At 41.0% G+C, this 27367-nt stretch overlaps 1 protein-coding gene across 6 annotated transcripts in view; it reads left to right on the top strand.

The window, feature by feature from the left end:
* Positions 1-27367, top strand: part of LOC309497332 (protein NLRC3-like) — a 72148-nt gene that overhangs the window by 12965 nt on the left and 31816 nt on the right. For 2 of the 6 annotated variants that reach the window (XM_082167545.1, XM_082167543.1), the window contains exons 2-7: positions 3438-3799; positions 3949-4011; positions 7434-9282; positions 11104-11277; positions 11390-11563; positions 26031-26204. In XM_082167545.1, coding sequence (XP_082023671.1) covers positions 3544-3799; positions 3949-4011; positions 7434-9282; positions 11104-11277; positions 11390-11563; positions 26031-26204 — 2690 coding nt within the window. In that variant the 5' untranslated portion in view covers positions 3438-3543. The remainder of the gene's footprint in view (positions 1-3437; positions 3800-3948; positions 4012-7433; positions 9283-11103; positions 11278-11389; positions 11564-26030; positions 26205-27367) is intronic. The other 4 variants (XM_082167544.1, XM_082167548.1, XM_082167547.1 and 1 more) reach the window with 4 other exon arrangements.

Raw genomic sequence — 27367 nt, 5'->3', positions numbered from 1 at the left:
TATCAGAGTAAAGAGGTTAGGGGAATGTACTGGGATCATTCTGAAAACGTAATGGGAACTATTGGGAAACTATATGGGAAAGATTTTTTAAATTGAAAAACCATGCAATGAAAAACACCTACAATAGTTTGACTTTGTCATGTCATTGATTCATATAACAGTAAGAGAGAATAATAGATCAAAAATGTAATTTAAATAAACTAAAATTTAAAAGCAGAGCGCTAACTGCTATTCACGCAGTTGAATGCCGATGCAACGGCTGTATTTTTTATCTTTTTATCTTTCACTTTTTATGTGAAAAAAAGTGACATATCTTTATATCTCTTTTTCGGACGCGTTTCAGAATGGACTTCACTGACAGAGAGAAGGCAGAACTCGCATCATGTTTATTTGTCTTTATTTGGCAAAAAGTACAACACTTTGTTTTTATTGTGAGTATACACAAAAAAAAATAGACACTTAACAGGATTGAATGATGTATAACACTTATATGCAAGATCAAAATCAACTGAGTATTTTGAGTCTCTTTTGCACTGATTAGAAAAAAATCGAGCTGGTATCGCTGGCGCGACCGTCGACCCCAGGGTACGGTGGCCGAGAAGGGTCACAACACAAACAAACGCCACAACAACTACATATTCAGAAAACACCTCCAAATTCAGAAAACACATACAAACGCCACAACAACTACATATTCAGAAAACAACTTCGTCGATTTCACATCACGCACGCTGCAAATATTCACAGCACGAGCAAATAGGGAAACGAACTGCAAACTGCAAAGACACAACGGAAATGTTTCCAGGGGGGCCATAATCAGTGACGGCTACAAGAGGTAAGTGTTTCTCTTTTATTATTACAGACTTGTCGATGTGCTCTGATACCGAAGTGGTTTTGTGTTTTCAACATATTAAGTTATTGTCCCCATAACGTATTAGTCCACGCAGATAATTGTTAAACGTTCCGCCAACGTTGTTAGCTGGAAACTAGCAGGCTAGCTCGCTTCTGGTCACTAAATAGATGCATTACCGGCGTTTTTACATTGTTGTCCTGATATCTGAACTATTTATTTATTTTTCAGATTGAAATGTTCTGTCCGTTTTGTGCTGCAAACCACTTCGGTATCAGAGCACATCGACAAGTCTGTCATAATAAAAGAGAAACACCAGAGAATGTCTAATAAGGCCGTAGACAGGCTCTGGAAACCCTTACCTCTTGTAGCCGTCACTGATTATGGCCCCCCTGGAAACATTACCGTTGTGTCTTTGCAGTTTGCAGTTCGTTTCCCTATTTGCTCGTGCTGTGAATATTTGCAGCGTGCGTGATGTGAAATCGACGAAGTTGTTTTCTGAATATGTAGTAGTTGTGGCGTTTGTATGTGTTTTCTGAATATGTAGTTGTTGTGGCGTTTGTATGTGTTTTCTGAATATGTAGTTGTTGTGGCGTTTGTATGTGTTTTCTGAATATGTAGTTGTGGCGTTTGCATGTGTTTTCTGAATTTGGAGGTGTTTTCTGAATATGTAGTTGTTGTGGCGTTTGCATGTGTTTTCTGAATATGGAGGTGTTTTCTGAATATGTAGTTGTTGTGGTTTTTGTTTGTGTTGTGACCCTTCTCGGCCACCGTACCAGGGGGTTAAGTACTCACCCGCAGCAGGTTAAAGTTATTCTGGAATGTAATGATGTAGAAGACTCCCTTGTGGTTGTTCTTGTTTGAAGCTCAGTTTGTAGTTATAAGTAAAGTCTCACAGGAGGCAATAGTAATAAATACAATAAAAATGTCTCAGGTTACGACTGTAACCCTAGTTCCCTGATTAGGGAACTTGTGCAGTGTCGATGACGCTTTGGAAACGCTCCTGCATGATTGCGTCTGAAGCACTTGTGTCAACTAGTCCAATGGAGAGAGTCACGGGCGGGTGACGTCATGACCAGGAAAGGATAAAAGCACATCCGGTCTGACCGGCGTCAGCTTCGATTTACCCAAAGCAAGTCGATCACAGGGATGCAGGGAGTATGGCAAAGTGACGCAGCATCTCGTTCCCTTCTCAGGGAACTAGGGTTACAGTCATAACCTGAGACGTTCCCATTCGAGGGAACTTGCGCTGCGTCAATAGCGCTTTGGGAACAAGAATGCCCGAACGCCATACGAACAAGAGCCTGTCTGTGTGAATACTGAGAGCACAACCTAGATAAGATCACCTGTGAACCTGGGGCAGCGACGAGAAATAGTCTTAGATCTTTGAGTTCAGCTCATGAAAAATGGGGGCAAAAACAAAAGTGTTGAATTTATAATTTTGTTCAGTGTAATTACTGTTTCCTCCGTTACAACGCCGTTACCATTACTGACAATAAAATGCGGCGTTACTATAATTGAGCTCACTGAAGCAGTTTTTGTCCGAGTAGGCTCTATCTCAGCCATAGGACCTGCAAAGTTTTTGCTCTGGTGTGTGTGTGTTTGAGGCGCCGGGCTGGATAAAAGCGAGGCGAATGCCGCGAGCGCGCTCGACAGTGTGAGTGAGACAGAATGTGTCCGAGAGCATGCTTGACTATCTATTGTGTTTTGTTGTTCCACTATAGTAATGATAATATTTTAATATTTAATTTAATAGGTGTCTCTCACATTGTCCCACAGCAACATTAAAATAGTGTAGATTAGTGTACAATGTTTTATAATAATAATAGATTTTATTTAGTGTCCATTTCATTCATTTAACATATTTAATATTTCACAGTATCCAAGTTATTTCACGTATTTAATTTTTTTTTTTTAAGTAACACAATAGTTACTTTCCCTGGTAATTAGTTAGTTTTGTAATAGTGTAACTCAGTTACTAACTCAGTTATAGTTACTTCTCACAAAAACGAATGACTTTTTTTAAGGTAACTTACCCAACACTGGACGTCAACCGCCCGCGATGTTCACTCTCGCCATTGGACTAATTGATATAAGTGCTTCAGACGCAATCACGCAGGGGCGTTTCCAAAACGTCCTCGAAAGGGAACACTTATTTATTACTTATAACAATCTAGGGGTTTACTACATCAACATCATTTCAAGTACTTTCCAATCACATAGCATTCAAGCGCTTTTATATTCCAGCATATATGGCATTACCTTTAAAGCAAGCAAAGTAACATTTCTTGAAAGCAGGTAAAAAGCAATAACAATATCAATATTCAAAACAACATCAGTGTGCACTGTTTCTGAACTCCCTGTAACGCCTTGTAGTCTTGAGTTATCTTTCAGGAACTTTCACACAAGGCGTACAGGGACTTGTATGAACGGTTTGTATTTGAAAATCGATGCAAAAAGCATGCTTTCTGTGCACGTGCTTAGTGTGTTTTGCACTCAGAAAACCATATTTCTGAAGTTTGAACTGACAAGGCTATTTAAACACATGCAAAAAATAAACATTTCCTGTTTTATTTGTTGTTGGCAGAGTATCTGAGGCACAAGCTGTAAAAGCACCACCCTTTTCTGGAAAGGGGGCTGAGAGAAGCAGCTCATTTGCATTTAAAGACATAGCCGTGAATCCGTGAAGGACGATGGCATCTGTTGAAGAGCAGCTTCTGAACTCACTGAGGGAACTGGTAGAAGCTGATCTAAAGGAGTTTCAGTGGCGCTTAAAGAATCATGAGCATATATCAAATTGTGAAATGGAGAATGCAGATAGGTTAAAAACTGTGGATAAGATGGTGGAGTGTTTTGGACCAGAAGAAGCTGTGAAGATCGCGGTGGAGGTCCTGAGAAAGATGAACCAGAATGAACTGGCTAATCAGCTGGAGAACAAACACAAGCAAGGTAATGTTTAATTTGCTGTGACTGTAATGTGATCGAATGTTTACCAGTGTGATGGTATGACTTAAATCTTTCCTCTTTACTTTGCTGATGTGTTTGTGTAACTTATATCTCCCAGTGAGTGATCTTCTCTCTCTCACACACACACACAGGTCAGGCTGAATGCAATATAAAGACATCTGCTGCTGTTGGAGCTCATTCAGTAGAGAAAAAGGGTAAATAACAAAATCACTCCCTGTACATGGAAACAAGATTAAATGTAACAGCAAAAAACAATTACAGGGCCAAGAATAACAGCGGCAGAACTTAAGGCATCTTTACACAGCGGAGTTAAGGCTGCTCTATGTCGGCACAAAATTCTGTTTAAAGATGCAACGCCGCATAAAAGCAGACATAAAACATGCTGGGTCTGATCCACCTCAGCTCCTAGTATCAAATCCAACTCTGATACTGTTTTGTCCTGTAATTTCATTGTGTAGAAAACCACCAAACAGCAGTGAGCTATTCACCATTGAATTCTATAGTAGGAAAAAAATACTATGGAAGTCAATGGTGCCACACAACTGTTTGGATACAAACATTCTTTAAAATACCAACTAAACTAAACCAACTAAACCACTAAACTACTCTAACCAGACAAACAGACAAAAGTAAAACGAGATAGGTATGTTACGTGACATGCTTACCTAACCCCTCTCGTCCATCCAGCTTAACCCAGCTTTGAAGAGCTTGTTTAATACTTTCAAAATTCACAAATGAGAAGTTTTTAGGGCAGTCAAAATAGGCAAGATTAACATGACAGTCAAAGCACTTAAAACTAAATCAAACAAAACACATCACAAGTCAAATTCAATACAAAAAGTCTCTCCTGCTTCTTTTTATTGGCGACTTGCAACCATATGGAGCATTATCGCCACCTACTGTATCTTAATTACTTTGACTTAAATCCTTGTGTTCAGTCCAGTTTGTTGTAAAAAAGATGAAATGTGTTTAAGTACCATCTTTCCAGAGTTATTTGAGAAAATAGTTGTAATGTCCATTTGTTTAATTCCTTCTTGTTCCAGTCCTTTCCTTAACGCCATTCTTTGAGTTGAGTATGTCACATGTTCCACAGTTTCCAGTTGACTGCATGTCTCACAATTTCCAGATATGTTTTCCTATAAGATGTAGAGATACATTTAACTTTGTATGACCTAGTCTAATTCTGCTAAATTGACACTGTTCTCTCCTGCTCTTCCCCATTGACTTTTCTTCCCCCACTTTCTGCTGTATCTTATATAAATGTCTTCCTTTATTTCCCTTATCTCATAATCTCTGCCACTGTAACTTAATTTTGCTCCGTACATATGATTTGATCTCTACTTTACTAACTGGTACTGCCACCTCTACCTGATTTACTTTCAACCCATTTTTAGCTAAATTATCTGCCCTCTCATTCCCTTGTATGCCAATGTGTGCTGGGGTCTCTCCTGCTTCAGCAGTTGCATGTCCCTTAGTGTCGAGCATCAGGATGACTGGATGATAACGCCCTCAAAGGGCACAGCCAATCAACTCGTCACAGATAATTGACAGGCTAAACAGCCAATCAGCACGCCGCCTGTTAAAGTCAGAGTAACACACAAAACACAACCAAAAACACTAAAAGTCCCTAAGAACATAACAATGTAATCACTGGGTGCTTCTCATTTCTTATTTGTGCATTCTCGCTCCCTTTCCTCATGTCTCAGCTCCGCCTCATGTAGGATGCGAGGAAAGGCTGCAAGGAAAGAAAAGGAGGTTGCAGGAATCGAAGGAAAGCTTATTTATACATTGGAATATTTGGTCACTCGAGCGTCACTTCACTGCGTCATCAGCTGCGCTCAAAGGATCTGCCCTTATGTTGTTGAAGTTTGGTTATTTAAGAAATTCATAATAAATAATGATAAACCAATATGTGAGATGTGTGGTTTATTTAAACTGCAAAGGTAAAGATGTGAAGGGGGAGGAGAATTTATACGTTCGTCATGTTTAGTCGATAAAACTCTTCCGCATAGGATACACCTGTGTATCCTCGCTCATGACTCCTCTGGAAGCCTCCTCACTCCTCAATCCTCGCCTCCTCCCGGTGCAATTAGAGAATTGAGATGTCCTACAAGATGGCTGAGCTTGATCGGTTTCCGGGTCATAGAATGGAGGACGGAGGAGCGAGGAAACGAGGAGGGATATTGAGAAGCACCCTTGGAGTACGAGTGTGATTAATTTGAATATAGTAGTTATTATCACACATGTGCCGCGTCACCTCCTGGGTGGTTTCTACCACGACCATGTAACTCTTATGTTGGTCACGAGCCACTTCTTCTATTTATATTACTCAACTCCTGTAAAAGGTCTACCTTTATAGATTCAGGAGGAGTCAGGTAGGCGTATAATATTCTCTTCTTTGATTATATTATCTCAGGGTTTACTCTGATCACTGCCGTTCCCCCTAGGCCTACAGTTCAGATAACAACCAAGCCTACCTGGGTGGTGTGGGTTAGCCTTCCGTTCAGACCCACAGTCCACAGCTGGCTCTCCGCCCCAGAGAACAGCTATACCTGCTCACGCACTCCCACGGCCCACTCTGTTGCGACTGGTTGTCAACCTTGACTGACTTTGTAAAATCCATGGGATATAGCTTTTTCCGACAGTTATTTCATGATACCCCAAAAGGGTTCTTACTCTTCAGCAATAAACAGACTTGGACAATAAGTTTTGAGTGATTGCAGTCCTCATTCTCAATTTATTATTTCTTGCAGAGGCAAAAGCAAAAATACACCACTCTATGCCGGATAAGCTGGAAGTTCCATGGGCCAGAATACACAATTACATTTTAATGCTTACCCTGTCTTCGTTTAATATACAGTATACGCTCTGTAAGAAAATCCGGTGTCTTCTTGAAGGTTGTGGTCTGTGTCTGGCTTCCGCTTGCTGCTTGCTCTCTCTCTCTCCAGAAGATCTTACACACACACACGAGAAAGCTCAAAAAGGCCCCATTTTATAATCACTAATGACGCACAATATCTCTACATTTGCGCACGTTGCTTCTACTTGTGTCAACATAATTACTGTGTGCATTTAATTTTTACATTATTAGCGTCAATGCTTGGTTTTACCTGCTTTTTTACAAAATGCTTTTCCTGTTTGTGTCAATGGCATTAGCAATACACACATTTTTTATTGTACATTTTATCAGTTTTCTACCTTTCTAGACATTTAATGCCTGACTGTCTTTATATTTAGCGGTTACACACAAAAATGCTCCTGTTACTCAGAAACCATGTTCACCCACACACATAATGCAACATTCATCATCTTTACAGGATGTGGTCTACACGTGTGCACACACAGTACATGTTTTTGTCACCTTATGAAAACTTCATGGCCCCTACAGATTATCCAAGATCTGTAATTCTCTGCTTTTTTATTAAATCTTTTCTTATAATTTAGTTCTTTATCTAATTGTTTAGAATAGAACACTCCATTTCTCTTGACAATGTGCTGTAGTTATTTTTGTAATGGGAACTGCAGACTAGGTTATAATTTACATATAGGTTTTATAATGAATTTATGAAAAACACAATCACTTAGTCTTTGCTGTTTTTTCCCTTCTTCCTTAAAGGCTCAACAGCAGATGACAGTCAAGCTACCGTTCATGACTATACAAAGACAAGTCAAGCTACTGTTCATGACTATATAAAGACCAGCCACAAACTGAAGGACAAATTAAAACAGGATTACGAGCGGATCTTGGTTGGTAATTCACAGATGGGTCATCGGCAATACCTAAATGATATTTACACTGATTTATATGTGGTGGAGAATGAAACTGGAGGAAGAGTCAATGACCATGAGGTGATACAGATCGAATCAAATCACAACCGACTGACTGCCAAGGAGAAGCCAATCGAGTGTAATGACATGTTTAAAGTCCAGTGTGACACGAGTCGACGAAACAGAAAAGTGCTGACAGTGGGGATCGCAGGAGTGGGAAAAACTGTCTCTGTCAATAAATTCATCCTTGACTGGGCTGAAGGAATAGAAAATCAGGATATAGTCTTCATATTTCCACTTCCATTCCGTACACTGAATTTGATTAAAGAAGAGTACAGTCTCATGGACCTGATTAACAAATACTTCTTTAGTAGTCCTGAAGAATTGCCCTCTCTTCCTGAAGGTGACGGTAAGGTCATGTTCATCTTTGATGGGCTGGATGAATGTCGCTGCACTTTGAACTTTAAAGAGGATGACAAATGTACTGATGTTAAAGAAAAAACAACAGTGAGAAAGATAATAATAAACCTTATCAAGACACACCTGGTTCCCTCTGCTCTCATCTGGATCACATCCAGACCAGCAGCAGCCGGTCCGATACCCCGTGACTACATTGATCAAGTGACAGAGGTCCGAGGATTTAACGATGAGCAGAAAGAGCAATACTTCAAAAATAACAGCAGTCCTGAGGTTTCTGAAAACATTATCCGTCACATCAGGAAATTCAGGAGCCTGTACATCATGTGCCATATCCCTGTCTTCTGCTGGATCTCTATTACTGTTCTTCAGCCTCTACTGGCTCAAGAAATCAAAGACAAAACTCCAACAACTCTCACAGGGATGTACACAAGGTTCTTAATTTCTCAGCAGCAACAGATGGAAAAAAAATACTGTGATGACCCTGAACCTAAAGCTAATGCAAGGTCTTTTGATGAGATTATTCTGAAGCTTGGGAAACTGGCCTTTCAACAGCTGGAGAAAGGAAACCTGATTTTCTACAAAGAAGATCTTGAGGAATGTGGACTAGATGTCAGCGAAGGGTCAGTATACTCTGGGTTATGCACTCAAATGTTTAAGGAAGAAATACTTTTACGAAGAAATGTTTACAGCTTCGTACATCTCAGCGTACAGGAATTCCTTGCAGCTCTTTATGTGTTTTTGATGGGCAAAGACAAGAAAACAAACCCCTTTCTTGAATCCTGGACAAAAAAACTGACATGGAAGCTGTCCAAAAAGCCACTGTTTAAGCTTCATAAGGCTGCAGTCAAGAAGGCTTTACTAAGCGAGAATGGACACCTGGACCTTTTCCTCCGGTTCCTCCTGGGTCTGTCACAGGAGTCCAGTCAGAATGACCTGAAGGAACTACTGCCAGGACTAAAACTCAAAACAGAGAACATGAAAAACACTGCTGACTATATCAAAAAGAAAATAGAGACAGAGAAATCAGTAGAGAGGACCATCAATCTCTTCCACTGTCTCAATGAACTGAAAGATGACTTTGTGAAGGAAATCCAGGAGAATCTGAGCTCAGGAAATCTTTCAGCACAGAATCTCTCCTCTGCTCAGTGGTCTGGTCTGGTGTTTGTGCTCCTCATGTCTGAAGAGACTCAGGAAAAGTTTGATCTGCAGAAATACAGAAGATCTGATCATGCACTGATGAGACTACTACCAGTGATCAAAAACACCAGAAGAGCATTGTAAGAGTCTCCTTTACATTTATATACTGTTAGTCATTTTAATTGGGGCTTAATTTTACTCGGTTAACTCATTGGCCAAGACTTTAAATGTATCAATGTATGTGATGATAGTAAATGCCAATGTACTGTATCTCCATCATCAGGCATGTTGAGTCTGAGTTTTACCCTTTTTTTTTCTTAAAGGGGTCGTGAATTGAGAAATAAAATTTTCATAAATTTTTTGACAAAAATATCCTGTATGCTTCTGAACTCAAAACTTTCTTGTTAGTCCAAAAAAAGCTTTTATTGAAACCAAGTTCAGAAAACAACTAGTTTCAGATTTTGTTACATTATTGCGCCATAATGCGATGAAAGACCATTTCTGCAGAAGAAGATCAATGCCTACTTCTCGCCCATCCCATTGATTCGCACGTGCCATGTAGTAAAAACAGGATTACTTCAGCAAACAAAACCATAGAGATACCTTTTAGGATTACAAGATATTTTTGCAGTGTCAAATTGTGAAAATTTGATTATTTTTAGACTATATTTGATCCAACACCAATGTCACAACACACAAGTTTGAGTAACAATGTTTTTACCATGTGTTACTATTGCTTTGTCTGTTACAGATCATTCGATATGTACTGAGTATTTATACTATAGAGCCGCAGTTGAATGTAAAAGTTGTGATTTGCTGGTCTTTCCTTTGCTTCTGAATTTATGGGGTTAATGCATTGGATTATCAGAAGGAAGCAAGCACATAGAGAATGCTGCTTTTGTTATTGTTTTGATCTAAGCCTTTCTCTGTTATAGTTTTTACAATGAGATATTTTGTTTTGTCATCAGTAAGACATTACAACTTATTTAATTTTATTTAAAAAAGAAAAATGTTTCACATTGTTGGCAAATGTTTCAACTATGTAATGAGTAGTGCTAAGCAATGGTTAATTATTTTGTATATATGTGACCCTGGGCCACAAAACCAGTCACATGGTTCATTTAAATTCAAATTGAGATGTATATATAATCTGAAAGCTGAATGAATAAGCTTTCCATTGATGTATGGTTTGTTAGGATTGGACAATATTTGGCCGAGATACAACTATTTGAAAATCTGGAATCTGAGGGTGCAAAAATATCTAAACATTGAGAAAATCGCCTTTAAAGTTGTCAATTTATGTTAACGATTGTGCTGCATTCACTCACAAAAATAAAATGTTTATATATTTACGGTAGGAAATTTACAAAATATCTTCATGGAACATGATCTTTATTTAATATCCTATACATTTTTGGCATAAAAGAGAAATTGATAATTTTGACCCATACAATGTATTGTTGGCTATTGCCACAAATATACCCGTGCTACTTGTGACTGATTTTGTGATCCAGGGTCACATATAAATGCACATATGCATGTATATATTTAAGATTTTTTTTTAATTTATATATAAAATAATAATTTCTTAAATATATACATGCATATGAGTATATTTATATATACAAAAATAATTATATTATAATTATACACACAGATATTCTTATGTCAGAAGTTTTCAAAACAATTCCATGTGTAATGGCAGGCCATTGAAAATAATTTTAACATACAAAATAGTGGCCGTTCACTTCAATGTCTTGAATGGAGGTCAATTAAAGTTATCATAAATGAAAGTAACTGGAAATACTGTTTTGATGTTTTATGAAGAGAAAATTGTTTTGACTTTGCTTACATCACTACAGTCAAAGGTTTTTCCAAGTTATCTATGCTCCAGATTATAAACCCTTATAAATCCTACCTGATAATCATTAATATTGCTGTTTGTTTTGTACTTTACACAGGCTACGTAGCTGTAATCTCACTTTTCATTGTTGTACGAGTTTGACTTCAGTTCTACAATCCACAAACTGTGTCCTAAAAGAGCTGGACCTGAGTAACAATGACCTCCAGGATTCTGGAGTGAAGCGTCTTTCTGATGGATTGAAGAGTCCAAACTGTCAGCTGGAGATACTGAGGTTTGAGTTCAAATACTTAATTTTTTTGCAATAAGTGAATTTAAAAAAATAATAATAATTGCACTGCTAAGATTTATTCTGTATGCAATTACAATGTGTTTTTCTTCTTCAGATTTCCCAAATGTAATCTCACTGCTCAGTGTTGTGAAAGTTTGTCTTCAGCTCTACAATCCTCAAACTCCTTTCTAAGAGAGCTGGACCTGAGTAACAATGACCTGCAGGATTCTGGAGTGAAGCTTCTTTCTGATGGCCTGAAGAGTCCAAACTGTCAGCTGGAGATAATGAGGTAAATGGTTTTAAAATAATTAAATATTCTATAATCAAGACTTAACCAATAAGCAAGGTAAGCGGTCACTTAGGGCCCCAGGGAATCAGGGGGCCCCATTTAATTTGGCTAAACATATTTAGCAAATGTTCCAAGTTTGCTTTTCCAATATGTTTTTGAAATTATTATTATTTTTTTTACATTTTGTAGCCAATCACAGACATTTTGCAATGGCCAATCAGAGGTGTTTAAGTTAGTCAGAATTCACTTGCCGCTCAAACGTTTTTATTCAGCGCTCGTGAATCCTCTAATTATAATAAAGTATAGACACGTTGTAAATAAGAGATTCATTGATTATAACGGAACTCCGAGATGATGAACTGAAGTGAGTTTTTAGTTATTATAAGGAGAGGGCTCTTTGCGTGCTTTCTTGGCTATATTATTCTTTATATATTACATTTACAAGTAATTTAATTTGAAACTAATCATTTAATCATTTTGTGATTTATTATATTCAAATACTTAATGGATTATATATATTTATAAAACGGTTAGTTCCAGTCCTTGATTCTGATTGGTCAATAGCTGTGTTTTATTCACAATAAAACACGACTATGACCGCTTCAACCAACAGTTCTATTTATTACTACACAACACCCCTAGCAACCACTCTTAGCAACGTAAATATATGTTTGTTCTCATTGATATTGTTCATTGAAGCTTATAGAGTAGAATATTGTGAGAGATTGAATAAGTGAGTGTAGTTGCATTTGCAGTAGATATAGCATCTTCCTTCAGGTCAGTCCTATATTCGTAATAAAGTAAATCCGTTTGAATGTCTGCTGCGATATCTTGTCCTTTTAACAGTTAAGTATGGGGTTAGAATTGTTGCATTATTCCAAATAAATAGATTAAGATCCACAAATAAATGCAAAGAGTTTCACAGAAAATTATTAAATTCGCAAATAAAATAAACATTTACAAATGTGTTTTAAGTTACAAAAACAACTCTGCCTGGCATTTATTTGTGAATCACGTCCTGTGCATTTGTGAATCGCTTATTGTGCATTTGCAAATCCCCTCACACATCTGTGGATTTTGAAACACTTCTAGCGTCAACGTACAGACAAATCCACAAATAAGTGGACTCCACCCACCGTTTACTCAAGCCAATCAGATAACGGCCACATTGAGCTGACCAATCGTATCATGTTCTCGCTACAATCAATCACGTTTGGCTGTGCAATCAGGGCGATCTTGCCCTGAAATAACTTTGCTCATTCATCTGCATTGGCTCAAATAGGAATAAGGCTAAGGCCCATAAAATTGCTACTGTAAAAGATGTTTAAAATTTGGATTTCATTAGAGTTAGACCATTAGACTGTGTATCAAGTCAAGCCACATTTTTATGAGCCTTTGAAAATGCCAGAGAAACAGCGCTTTACATCTCTGTTATGGGAACAACGCTTTATGGAAGCGTCACACTCTTCAAGATAGAACAGAAAAGCGTAGGCCTATATAAGTTGCTGACTAATGAATAACTGGATTCAATCTCGTGATAAATACGTGAGTTTGTGTAATATTGTGTTTTTTGTTTTGTTTTTTTACTTCAAGACTTACACCTTTGAACCTATTTCAAGGTTTGCGTTCTCGAGCCACCAGGCACTGTTGTTGTGCCAAAGAGCGGGCCGGAGCGCGTTAGGGGTTTTCTGTTAGAACGGTGTCGTGTAAGATGCCCCTAACTGTACGTACACACCACCGCCGACTTGAGCTGCAAAGAAGCTCTGGCCACCCTGTCAAAGACGCTTGTCAAAAAGTTCGGGGAAGCTTGTTGACGCTTTGGCCGCTCTGACGTAGCAGCATTCTATGTTCGATCATGGGAGAAGAGAAGTGTCACACCATGAAATGTAAACAGAAAAAACAAGCAATACATTGACACTAGAAACCTTTTATAATGACAGCATATATCAAAGTTTTGGTCACATTTGGTCGGGAAAAAAAGAATAATTAGCTATAATTATTATTATTATTATTATTATTATTATTTGCATCTGTGCAATTGGTCAAATCAGTGTTACCGTGAACGAATGAATTGCATTCCTGCTTAAAACGAGCGTTCGTAAATATTTCCAATAAAAGTTGCGCTCATCCTCAAATGTGCATCACTGGATCATTATGGATCATCACGAAGTTGTTGTGTTTGGTGCTGCTATATCGCACAAGATTTGTCAACACAGAAAGCATTTCATCACTGGAGAGTTTTTTTTCGACACCATCGTGTCAATTGATTTTGATTAATATTTTGCGATTAATATGCGCGAGGGAGAGAGAGCAAGACAAGCGCTCGTGTTGTTTGAAGATGGTGAAGGTGAGTGCGAAGTTATATATGCCCTGTCAAGCTCGCCCTGTTAAACTGACAGGACTTAAAAACACATGCAAATGATAAACTTTCACTCTATGATGGTTAAACTGTGCAATTAATCCGCGAATCACATGCGTCAAGGGCCGGGGAGCAGCTGGCCCGTACAGTTAATGAATCACGGATCAACTATGATAGCCTACCTATTCTTGACATCGCACACCCTGCGATGGGACTATCATGGATTCGTACATCGCGATATTGATGCTTAAACGATACATCATGCAGCCCTACTGGCAAGACAGAGACAAATTTGAGTATCTATCAGTATTAGTTAAAAATATTATAAATCATCAGCACGCACTTCACCAACTCATCGGAGACACCAACTATCCCAGCTATTTTATCCCATGCCTCGTTCTTTTGTAACTGGTCCCTATATGCAAACGTCGTCAAATCATAAATGATAGGAAACCCAGCAACGGCAATGATCAGCTTCTCCTCCATTTTCTCGGAACTAATGTTTTGGTAGGAACGAAAGTTTACATCGTATGTTTCTCCGGAATCAGCCAGCGCGAAGGACGTCTATATTCCGATTGGTTGCTGGCGTTTTGCTGCTGCTTGCCGCTGAACCGCGTCATAGCTCATTACCATAAAGTTGAGCTACTTTCAACTTTCTGATTGACGCTCTGGTTGCTCAAAACACCCAAAACGCAACGCCAATGGATTTGACGCTCCTTGCAGCTGAGAAAAGCCAGCTTCCATTGAAAATTAATGACTTCCAATAACTTTGGAAGCTCAAGTCGGCGGCATAATAGTTAATGATCTTTGCAACGGAAGTGAATCGATAAAAACTAACTTTAGCTGGACAATAACTTTATTCTAGAGCTGCTGTAAAGCCAAAACAATCTCTGTTACTTTAATTTCCTAATATCATTGTAAAGCTGCTTTGAAACAGTCCATATTATTAAAAGTGCTATATAAATGAAGGTGACTTGACTTGATTGGTGAAATTACTGTCACAACAGCTTTTCCCACTTCTTTATTCAAGCAGTTTTAATGATAGAAATAAGCAGGTCCGTGGATCTAATGATCTATAAAGCATTATAAATAGTATTTTAAACATTAAATACTTGTATTACGATTCCCTTTGTTTGTAGAGAAGATATAGGTGGGTTATTTTTAAACGTGTGACATGTTGTTGCATTCCAAGAGATATCATGCATTTAAAAATGAAATGCCCAGCAGAAAAGCGATATGCATTTATTTATCGGTTAAAACACTTGATCACACAAATAATATTTCATATGTATCAGATCAGTGTTTCCCCTACCATTGTTTTTGGGGGGTGGCTCGCCCCCCTGAAGAATGACAAAAATATAGGCTATAAAAAAACAAAAATAAAAAAACGGAAGCACAAGCAGAAAACGCAGACGTTTTTACGCGGAATATCACAGAATTTGTAAATTCTTTGATGAATAAATAAAAAGCACTTCAGTACACTTAATCAAATCGCGATATAGTCTAGTGTTTGTGAATATTAAACCACAAAAAGACTATTTAAATACGAATCCTGCATCTGTGCGAATGAATGGTGCAGACAACGCGCAGTTTCATTTACCTCACTCTAGTGATGTTACATTTGACACTGAAGCATCAAAGGGTGTATCAAGTACGCAGCGCAATTTCTCATGAAGCTCCATGCCGGAGCACGTATTGCTTTCAGAGAAACACGTGAATGAAAAACGAAGCCTCACTTTCTTTCCAGTCATGTGAATGCTTAACTTTGCGTGTCGGAATGTTTGAACCCAGACCAACTCTACAGGTTTTTGAAAGTTTAAGTCCATTTACTAACATTTGTTTTTTCTTTTTTATAAATAAGTATAGCCTATGTTACATGATCATATTTTCTGACATATAAACAGCATAGAAACCATAAAATAATTAGACCACCATTTACTTGCATCAAGCAACTCTGTTGGTATTTTTTAGAATTAATATGAATATAATTGTTACATTTAATTTATTGCCACACTTTAATATGCGAGTTATATTATCAGAAAACTGAACAATTAGCGTAGTCTGGCTTTTATTTGTGTGGATAAAACAACGGAGTTTATGGCTGCTATAAATTTGACCTGCCACAAGATGACGCTGTTTTTGACACTCTTGATGCTTCGAATCTTAACAATCAGGGGAAAGCCTCAGTGCTTCATGAGGCTTCATTTGCCCATCACTACCTCAACTCACACACGCAAGCTGAAGCACGTGTGACGCTCGTGCTGTCTTTTGTCTATATGAGGACATGAATGCATGAACTTTATCTCCAGACTCTAGATCCGTTCTGAAAGTCACTTCGTGAGCATTTAACCGCTTCATTTGAGAAAAACTATCGTCATGTCATAAACACACAGAAACTCAAAGGTCTTCGCTGCAACCCGTCAAAATAAAAGTTTGGTTTAACTTGACAGAAATATATTACTGTTGTACAATAGAACTTAGATAAGTCTCAATGTAATAATAATACTAACACTAATCATCAAAACTTTATTTTTTTAAGGAATAATCAATTTTTCTTCCATGTTTTAATTTTAACAGTAAAGCTCATTGTGCAGCACATTTTTGACAAAAAGTTTGTTTGATTTAATATGATCAAAAGAAATGAATGTTTTATGTCTTCATTTGATTACCAGAAAAAATACAACACCGAAATTGTGTGGAAAAATAAAACATTTCATAGAATTTTTTAAAATGTTGTATAAGTATAATAATTGTATAAGTTTCATGATTCAATTAATTAGACATGATTTTTGATTACTAAAAAAATTACACCCCGTATCTGTAACATGCCCGCTCCGCGACACTAGTAGTTTCAGGGTGTCTACCACCCCCCCCTGAAAAAAATCCTAAGGGAAACACTGAAACTTAATAGTTTTTGATTGTAAAAGTTACTTACCACATCCAAATTAAATGCAAAGATGTATTTTTCAGCATTGCATTATCCACTTAAAACGTACTCGGTTACTAACGTAACCTCGGTTCTCTCTAGAGAGGAAACGAGTACTGCGTAAATCTTACGCTAGGGGAAAATCTCTTTTCCGCGAGATACTGAAGCCAAAAATTATCCTTAATTTTGAAATAATGTAAAACGCGTTGCGGCAGCATGCAGACACAGGCGAGACGGCTTGTGCGCCTATTGGCTGCCCTGCGGCAACTGCAGCAGCCTATCGATAAGGCCCACTCGTGACGTCAGCTCCAATGGGGGCGCTTCGCGCCCAATACGTCACGTCCCGCCAGAATGGGCGTGGTCTAGGGCTATAAACATAGCTTCGAGAGGCTAGCTCACTGGTTTTTCATCGCCGAAGCGAACCAGAGCGTGTGCAGGCACGGCAAGATACGCAGTACTCGTTTCCTCTCTAGAGAGAACCGAGGTTACGTTAGTAACCGAGTACGTTCTCTTACGAGAGGTACTCTCGTACTGCGTAAATCTTACGCTAGGGGAAACAGTGTAAAACGCCGTGCATGCTAAGATCCAGCACCAAAGTCCCAAGGGCAAGTGCCCGGGCTCATATAGTACATGATCATAAGGGACTCACAGAGAGCCCAGGAAAGAGTGGCTAGAATAGCATCATTCCCGTAATAATATAACATCTTATAAGGAGCAGTTATACTGATGATGTGTCGTACAGTCAGGGCGACCCCCGGCCTGGACTGACGAATATAGTGGGTCTTACACACTGCCCATAGAGCTGCGCGATCCAACAGCGAGCATTTGCTCAAGCAGTTTCAGTATTCTGGCCCGAACACATCAGGGCAGACAGTACCGATTTTAGACCGAAAGCAGCTTAGCCTGCAAGGCGGGAACCTCTAGGTTATAAAACCTTATAAATGTAGACGGGGAGGCCCAGCCTGCCGCCATACAGATATCTTGCAAGGCAATCCCACTAGACCAAGCCCACGACGAGGCCACGCCTCTCGTGGAGTGTGCTCTGACTCCAAATGGGCACTGTAAGCCCTTAGAGGTATAAGCCAGCGCTATAGCATCAACTATCCAACTGGATAGGCTCTGTTTCGACACGGCAAGTCCCTTAGAACGTCCGTAGAGTGAAAACAAAGAGCTGCTCTGTCTGTCTGAAAACAGACGTGCGAGACACATAAGCTCTTAATGCTCTGACTGGGCAAAGGAAGCTTGCGTCTCCTTCCTCGTCAGAGACCGGTAGGGCTGACAGGGAATGACCTGCGCCCTAAACGGTGTGTTGAGGGATTTTGGAACATAACCGTGCTTAGGTTTGAGTATAACTCTTGAGTCATTAGGCCCAAACTCCATACACGTCGCGCTTACTGAGAGCGCGTGTAAGTCCCCTGTGCGCTTCACTGAAGCGAGAGCCAGAAGAAACACTGTCTTGAAAGACAGGTGTTTAAGATCAATCGTCTGTAAAGGCTCGAATGGGTCACCTTTCATGGCTTCCAGCACTGTAGAAAGGTTCCATACAGGGACTGAGGGAGGTCTGGGAGGATTCAGTCTCTTAGCTCCTCTAAGGAAGACGATGACTAAATCGTTCCTTCCTACTGACTGACCCAGCGTTGTTTTTGAGAACGCTGCTATGGCTAGAGAACCTCCGTCACCCCACAGTCTAGGGGCGACACGCCACGAGCTGTGCACCAGCTGGAGAACACTGACCATTTCGAGGAATAGAGACGTCGCATAGACGGAGCTCTAGCCTGCGTGATCGTGTTTAACACTCCGCTTGGGGAGGTCAGCAGGTACCCGTTGATGGCCCAAACATGAAGGGACCACAGCTCTGGGCGCGGATGCCAAAACGAGCCCTTGGCGAGAGAGGAGGTCCCTCCTCACTGGCACTGGCCATGGGGCAGTGCTTGCTAGCTGCATCAGAACTGGGAACCAGGGTTGGTTTTTCCAGAACGGCGCTACGAGTAGCACTGAGCATCCTTCTCTGATCCGTTCTATCACCTGAGGCAGGAGAGAGACGGGAGGAAAGGCATAGAGCGGGTGGCGGGGCCATACGTGAGCCAGCGCGTCCCTGCTCTTGGAGAAAAATTCCAGACAGTGAGCGTTTTCTTGAGACGCGAACAGGTCTACTTCCGCTCTGCCGAATTTCTTCCACAGCAGCTGGACTGTCTGTGGGTGTAGAGGCCATTCGCCTGTCGGAACATTGTTCCTGGACAGTCTGTTCGGTCCTACGTTCAGGAGCCTTGGCACATGCGCTGCTCTCGGCGAGAGCAGGTTGCGCTGAGCCCACACCAGGAGGCGTTCTGTCAGCCTGTGCAGGTTTCGGGACCTGAGGCCGCCCTGGCGATTTATGTAGGACACCACTGACATGTTGTCCGAGCGGACCAGGACGTGGTGTCCTCGTATTTAGGGACAAAAACGCGTCAGTGCGTTGTCTACTGCCAACATTTCGAGGCAGTTTATGTGTAGAAGCTTCTCCCGTTCTGACCATTGGCCGAAGAACGGTCTGCCCTTGAGCAGTGCTCCCCATCCCAAGGTGGAGGCGTCCGTAGACACTACCTTCACACTCGAGGAAGTCCCCAGGCTAACACCTGATTGGTACAAGTCGTTTGCTTTCCAAGGTTTCAGAGCTGCGATGCATTTCTGATTGACCTTGAGACGAAGCAGACCGGAAGCCCACGCTCGGCGCGGTACTCGCGCTTTCAGCCAGAACTGTAGCGGGCGCATGCGAAGCAAGCCCAGCTGAAGTACTGATGATGCTGAGGCCATGAGACCTAGCATCCTCTGAAATTTCTTGAGCGGGATAGATGCGCCGCAGCGGAAAGAGCTCGCTGCGCGCTGAATGTCTAGTACGCGCTCTGGTGACAGTCGCGCTATCATAGACAGCGAGTCCAGTTCTGTGCCCAGAAAAGATATTATCTGTCTGGGAGACAGAGAACTCTTCGCCCAATTGACCCAGATTCTCGAGGTGATCGAGCAAAATGGTCCTGTGCTCTATGAGCACCGAGTGAGATTGAGCTAGAATCAGCCAATCGTCCAAGTAGTTCAATACTCGCATGCCCTGTAGTCTGAGGGGTGCGAGCGGCTAGAGACAAGCCGAACGGTAGGACTGAGCACTGATATGCCTGGCCCTCGAAGGCGAATCTCAAACGTCGCCTGTGACGTGACGCTATTTGTATTTGAAAATATGCGTCTTTCAGATCTATTGACACAAACCAATCTCCTCGGCGAATCTGCGTGAGGGTTTTTCTGGTCGTGAGCATTCTGAACTGTTGCTTCGCAAGCACTCTGTTCAGTTGCCTTAGATCTAGTATGGGTCTGAGACCCCCGTCTTTTTTCAGTACCAGGAAGTATCTGCTGTATAGCCCTCCTTCACTCTGAGCTTGAGATAAAGGCTCTATGGCCCCTTTGCTCAACAGTTTCAAAATTTCGGCTCGAAGTAGGTGGTGCTACTTCTGTTTTTACCGTAGCTTCGACGCGCGTCACATAGCGGCGAGGGCGTCGGCGAAACTGTAGCGAATAGCCTCTTTCTATAATGTCTAGCACCCACTTCAAAACCCCCGGGTAGCCTTGCCCATGCATCTGCACGAATGGCTAGGGGCTGAATGCGGAGCGCGCTCTGGTCGCTCAGCGACAGAGGGGCTTCGGTGTGCTGTAACATAAGCGTCGCGCTTCGAGGCAGGGGGCGCGCTGATAACAGCGGGCAGATTGCTCGCGCTCGACTCCTATGCGGTGGTCAACCGAGAGGGGAGGGCTGGGCGAGTCCCGTAGGACCTGTCATGTCTATGTGTGAATGTGGGCGCGGGATAGCGGGCACATTTACAACACTGAGAGCATTGTCCGCCTGAGCAGAGCGAATGCACGTTGGTTTTGTTTTTACAGAAACCTTGAGATATGCGGAACGTAGTGTTTGTGGGCACTGGGCAGTGGGCACATTTACCACGTTTAATGCGCAATCGACCTGGGTCGATTTCATGTGCGCGAGCCCTGTGTGACGGGCTGTGTTTGTGTGTAGGAATGAGCACTGGGCAGTGGGCATTTCGTCTACATTCGTAACACCATCGGCCGTGGCCGGGACACCAGAAAATACACTCTTATGGGATTTATCTGGGTAGCCGTAAAAGCGGCGTTTGTGTGCAGGCAAGCGGGCTGCTTCGCCGACTTGTTTACTGCAGAATACACTGGAACAGTCGCATTTACTGGAACTGAACGAGCGAGAAGTTGCCATAGAAACAGAGAGCGTCAACATGCTGGCGTTTGTTTGCAGGCGTGCGTGTATTACAGCAGGCTTGTTCACTGCAATATTGACATTTCCAGTCGTCTGAACTTCAGAGGCGGAAACCATAGAAACAGAGTTTGGGTGCAGGCGAGCGGGTTGTACCACGCGCTCGTTGGCTGCAAAATACACATCTGCAGTCGCCTTTTCAGGGAACTGCCAGAGCGAGAATTGACGGCAAAAATGTGTTTTGCCGGTAGACCCGGGATTCAATCGCGGGTCTCTCGCGCGAAAATCTGATGATCTACCACTGGACCACAGAGGAAGACACATAGACATTCAGTAGCGCGAGTATTATCAAAGAGCGTCAACATGCTGGCGTTTGTTTGCAGGCGTGCGTGCAAAACAACAGGCTCGCTCACTGCAATATTGACATTTCCAGTCACCTGAACTTAAGAGGGGAATGAGAAATGTGTCAGGAGTGGAGGTCGGCCCGGCCGCAGCGGGGCTAAAAACACCCTTTTCTCCTTTCGCCAGTGACGCACGGGAACCATAGAAACGGTGTTTGGGTGCAGGCGAGCGGGTTGTACAGCGCGCTCGTTGGCTGCAAAATGCACATCTGCAGTCGCCTTTCAGGGAACTGACAGAGCGAAGCATTGGCGGCATAATATATCTGCCGTTAGACCGGGATTCGAACCCCGGTCTCTCGTGCGAAAAACCTAAGATTCCACCACTGAGCCACAGGGGGGAACACAAAGGTGTGTAGATGCATGAGCATATAAGAGAGCGTCAACATGTTTTCTTCGGCGTTTGCTTGCAAGCGTGCGTGTTACAACAGGCTCGTTTGCTGCAATATTGATATTTCCAGTCGCCTAATCAGGGAACTGAGTTCTCTTTTCGCCGGTGAGTGACGCGTGAATGGGGCGCAAGGGCAGGGTAGCTTTCTTGTAACGTAAAGAAAAACTAACCCCGATCGTCCGCTTCCAGCCTCCCTTGTGAACGGCGCAGTTTGCGCGGCTCGAACAGAGGGAGAGAGAAAGCTAGCCCCGTGACCGTCCGCTCCTGACATCCCCTGTGAACGGCGCGGTTTGCGCGGCTCGAACAGAGGGAGAGCAGGTATCATCCCCCAAGCAGGCAAGGCAAGCGGGCGCACCGGCGAGCTTTGCGGGTTGGGGGGGGCGGAGGAGCAGTCTCGGAGAAGGATGCCAGGTGAGTCCTCAGAGTCACCATAGGCAGTAACTGGCTCGCAGTGAGGGCGGTCGCCGTCAGCGAGCGCGAGCGCGAGAGCTGCGTGATCCTCAGGAAAGGATTTTTTCAAGACGCCCGGCTCTTTTAGTGCAATGAGAGTGTGTGTCGCGGCGGCAAACACACACACATACACAAAACACAGTAGCAGAGAAAGGATATAACGCCGGATAGCGCAGCAGGAAGGCGACTGAAGGCGGCGCGGCCAGCGGCTTCAGAGTGTCGACTCGTCCCGCTGAAAGGCTTCTTCAAACGGCGCGGCTTCTCTCCGGATCCAGCGATGCGAGAGCTTCGCTGAAGAGATGAAAAATCAGTGAGCTAGCCTCTCGAAGCTATGTTTATAGCCCTAGACCACGCCCATTCTGGCGGGACGTGACGTATTGGGCGCGAAGCGCCCCCATTGGAGCTGACGTCACGAGTGGGCCTTATCGATAGGCTGCTGCAGTTGCCGCAGGGCAGCCAATAGGCGCACAAGCCGTCTCGCCTGTGTCTGCATGCTGCCGCAACGCGTTTTACATTATTTCAAAATTAAGGATAATTTTTGGCTTCAGTATCTCGCGGAAAAGAGATTTTCCCCTTGCGTAAGATTTACGCAGTACGAGAGTACCTCTCGTAAGAGAACCCCAGTACACGCTGTTGCTGAGGCTCATACTGTTACGTCACTTATGGTCATTTGGGCTCATATTTGGTATTCTACATAATATTTATGTCCAATAGCTATTTGTCACCACGATTGGGCTTTTAAAAGACAAAATCATCCGTTTTGCCATTTCTTACATCGTGTCTACCCCTGTGCAAGGCTGTCTACACTTGACAAAGCGAATGTTCAAATCATTCGCCTACTTCAGAAGTATAACGGGCATCCGTTTACTGTCAGTGAATCATAGTGTTGTGCCGCGTCCAGTGTAGAAAGTATCACGAATTATGAATTTAAGTAGCCAACACTAGTCAATAAGGAAGATTATGCAGCCACTTCATATATCTGCAGGTAAGAAAACAGACGTCACATAGGGCAAAATATGTGTTAACATTTCAAACATGTTAGTTTTACATTATTTGAAACGGCAGCAGGGAAGATAATAGGGTACTATTTGCTTTTGACGCGCTGCCGCATCGCTTCTGTGGTGTAGAGAGGGGTGTTACTGATCATGATGCTCGTCTGTGAAGATCCTAATTAGTGTGTAATCCTGAGTTTATCCTGATGGAAATATAAAGAAGTGTTAAACTCCAACAATCTTTTGGAAACAGAGTGTTTTAACCACACAAACAGCTCATACGAACGAAGTGCCCATAGATTACAGCTCTTTTTCAAGGGTACAAAATTAATCAGTTCCCGCCCCTGAGTGTAAAGCCCTACCATGATTGGTTGTAGTGAGAATGAGCTACAATTGGTCAGCTCAATGTGGCCGTTATCTGATTGGCTTGAGTAAACGGTGGGTGGAGTCCACTTATTTGTGGATTTGTCTGTACGTCGACGCTAGAAGTGTTTTCCAAATCCAGAGATGCGAGGGGATTTACAAATGTACAAGAAGCGATTCACAAATGTGTGCAAGCATTTACATATACAAATGAAGCGATTCACAAATAAATGCTAGGCAGAGATGTGTTTGTGACATAAAACACATTTGTAAATATATTTTTTTATTTGCAATTCTCTTTTTTATTTATTTGTGAATTTGATACATTTTTGTGAAACTGAACATTTATTTGTGGATCTTAATCTATTTATCTGTGAATTTGATACATTTTTGTGAATCTTTTTACATTTATTTGTGAATCTCAATCTATTTAATTGGAATAATGCAACAATTCTAACCCCATAGTTAAGGGGTTTTCCGTGCCCTCTAGTCATTTGTCAGTTGCATCTTGCTTCTCAGTGTTCACAAGTTTCAGTCCTTTCAATATAAAAGTCTTCTCTACTGACAGACTCACTCATAAAGACAGTCTTTGTTGCCATCTTATGGCGAAATAATGTAACTTTGGTTGTGGTTCACGGTTAGGGACTTTTTTGTAGCGAAAGGAAGGCATTTAGTGAGTGTACTTCATGAATTTGCATTGATACATATTCTTTGGCTTAAATATTTGTATTGTGTGGTAACCGTTATATTGTGGTAACTGGTAAACGTGTCGTGCCTAACAACGCCCTTCAGCACTGAATCATACTTTGTTTAAATAAGTTCAAAGTTACTGTTAGATTTAATGTTATTACCTTGATAAACTATACATCATTATAAAGATCGAAAACTCAAGCTTCAGTTTTTGACCACTATTTTATTCTGAGAAACAGTTATAGTGACAGTTATGTCTTAATTTGTGTAAAGAGTTATGTAATAAAAAAAGAGTCGATACTTTTATTATGAATTATGAGTGTCAGCAGCATCCATTCAGAAAAAAACTCCCGTACGGTCGTCATTAAAGCACTTGACAAAACATCGTCCCTCAGGGATTTTAGCTCAAAATAGATTATCATAGTTGTACGTCATATTGCTATAGAGAAGAATAATATTGTACTGTGTTTTCAATTCACACTGGCAGCCTGAGGGCGCCCTATGCACATTTAGTCCATATATGGAATACATGAAGAAGAGCCATGTCATGTGACATTCCAGGAACTCCCTGATACGATTGCAATGAAATATGATTTATCTGTGTTCTACAAGCCATGTTGAGCATTTCATAATAATAGATTCTATTTTTAATGCAATGCTAATTGATATAGCCTTTATCATTGTGCAGAATACTATAAAATAATATATTTTCTGTCTGATTTTTTTATCTGAAACCAAATCAAAACACAGAAGATTATTTAAAACACTCGACTTGCGTTATAAAGTAAGTTTGGAGCAAAAACAGGGTTTTAATCTCAAAATTGTCGTGTATTTATGGTGTGCTAAGCTAACATGCTAATGAGCCCTAAGATGCACCTGCCACCTAGCTGTTATTTTTAGGAATAATTTCGAATAGGAATGCTCACTGAAATTTTTATTTTTTCAAGAAGAACTTTGCTCAAAGAAATTAGGGATTGAAACAGCATGAATAGACAGTAGTTAGTAATTATAATGAAGACAAAAGAAGAGAGACAATACACTGATTGGATGCTTATAAAATGACAATAAACATTAGTTAGCATTTTAAAGTCTTCTCAAAATAAAATCACATGAGATGATCTTGAAAAACATTTAATAAAACTCTGAGTTTTAGACTTATCTTCAGATTTAACATGGTCAGACATGTGGCTTTAGCTGCAGTGCATTTCTAAATGAATATAATGCCAACTTCAATTTTATTTTCATAAAGACATTTCATAAAAATACATTTCTAATAACTTTACAAAACTTTGAAGCTATTTATAACCATTTTTTTCATTATGACAATAATTCAACTGCCAAGTGTCTGCTTTCAAATTAGACCATACTTGTGCTTTTAGTGCAAAGGGTTCATGAACTGTATCTGTTTTAGTTTGGGTATGCCATTTCGGGGGATTTTTTCTAAAGCGGATGTGCTAGCTAACAGGTTAACTACATTTAGAAAAGTAAATGAATACTTTTAATCTGTCACATTTCCACAGACTCTTGTTACTTTTGTGACTGGATCTACAAAAGACAACAGTTGCAAATACAAACTGCTCAGGTCAGTGTGTAATAGTAACTGATTGCCAAACTAATGTCATGTGGACTGTTGCCGTGTGTCTTTGTAGATTATCTGGCTGTATGGTGACAGAGGAAGGCTGTGGTTATGTGTCTTCAGCTCTGAGTTCAAACCCCTCACACCTGAGAGAGCTGGATCTGAGCTACAATCACCCAGGAGATTCAGGAGTCAAGCTGCTCACTGATAAACTCAACCATCCAGACTACAGACTAGAAACACTCAAGTATGTAGAGCAAGAAGAGTTTTGATTAAAAACTCCAAAACAACATTACAATCTTCACTTATTACAAAACAGCAGGGCCGGCAAGTGCCTATAGGCAGTGGTGGAAAGAGTACTAACAAATTGTACTTAAGTAAAAGTATTGCTACTTAAGTAATAATTTACTTGAGTACAAGTAGAAGTACTGAAAAATAATATGACTCAAGGAAGAGTAAATAAGTAGTTTGCTTAAAAACTACTCATGTAACTACGTTACAAAGTACTTTGGTATTATTTTTCTATTTTTACCCAAAATGGGGAGATGATGGCGATATGGAGCGCTAAACACTCTCATGTCATCTGTTTAATCCATACTGGAAGCCCAGTACATACTGATTCATCCCTCTGCAGAAAGTCCACAAGTGAGATTCATAGAAGTATTAAACTTATGACTTTTCAGGAAATGCCATATGGATATAATAACATGCAAATATTGACGTTTTGACTGATGAAGTCATGATGACTGATGACTACATGAAGACAAACAGATGATAGCGACAATATATCTGTGGTTATCAAGCTATCTCAGGTATTTTCATAAGAATGATGAATGTCTTTAAAGGGATAGTTCACCCAAAAATGAAAATCAGCCCATGATTTACTCTCACTCAAGCCATCCTAGGTGTAAATGACATTCTTCTTTCAGACAAATACAATCAGAGTTATATTACAAAATGTCCTGGCTCAAAAAAGTGCATCCATCCATGAAAAAAGTGATCCACTATTACTCCAGGGGGTTAATAAATGCCTTCTTAAGTGAATCCATGCGTTTGTGTAAGGAAAATACCCATATTTAAAACTTTATAAACTATAATCACTAGCTCTCGCCAGATGGCCGTCCGCATTGATTTAGGGTGGAAGACTAATGCTGCGTTCACACCAAACGCGAATCTGCGTCAAAATTCGCGCCTGCCGCGTCTAGTTATACGCGTGACCACTTTGTGTGCATTCGCGCGTCAAGAGCGAAATAAGTTTGAAGCGAAATTTACGCGCGTCAGAGGCGAAAGTTTCAAAAGTTTCGAACCCCGTTGGCGGCCATCTTTTTACAAGATGTCTGTTATTGATCGGTCATTTATCGAGAGAGTCGCCGCTCTGTATTTGCTCTGGAGAGCAGAACAGCGGCGTAG

This window comes from Leuciscus leuciscus (assembly GCF_965113295.1).
Source record: "Leuciscus leuciscus genome assembly, chromosome: 4".
In the NCBI taxonomy this organism is placed as follows: Eukaryota; Metazoa; Chordata; class Actinopteri; order Cypriniformes; family Leuciscidae; genus Leuciscus; species Leuciscus leuciscus.
This window is presented reverse-complemented; position numbering and strand designations above follow the sequence as displayed.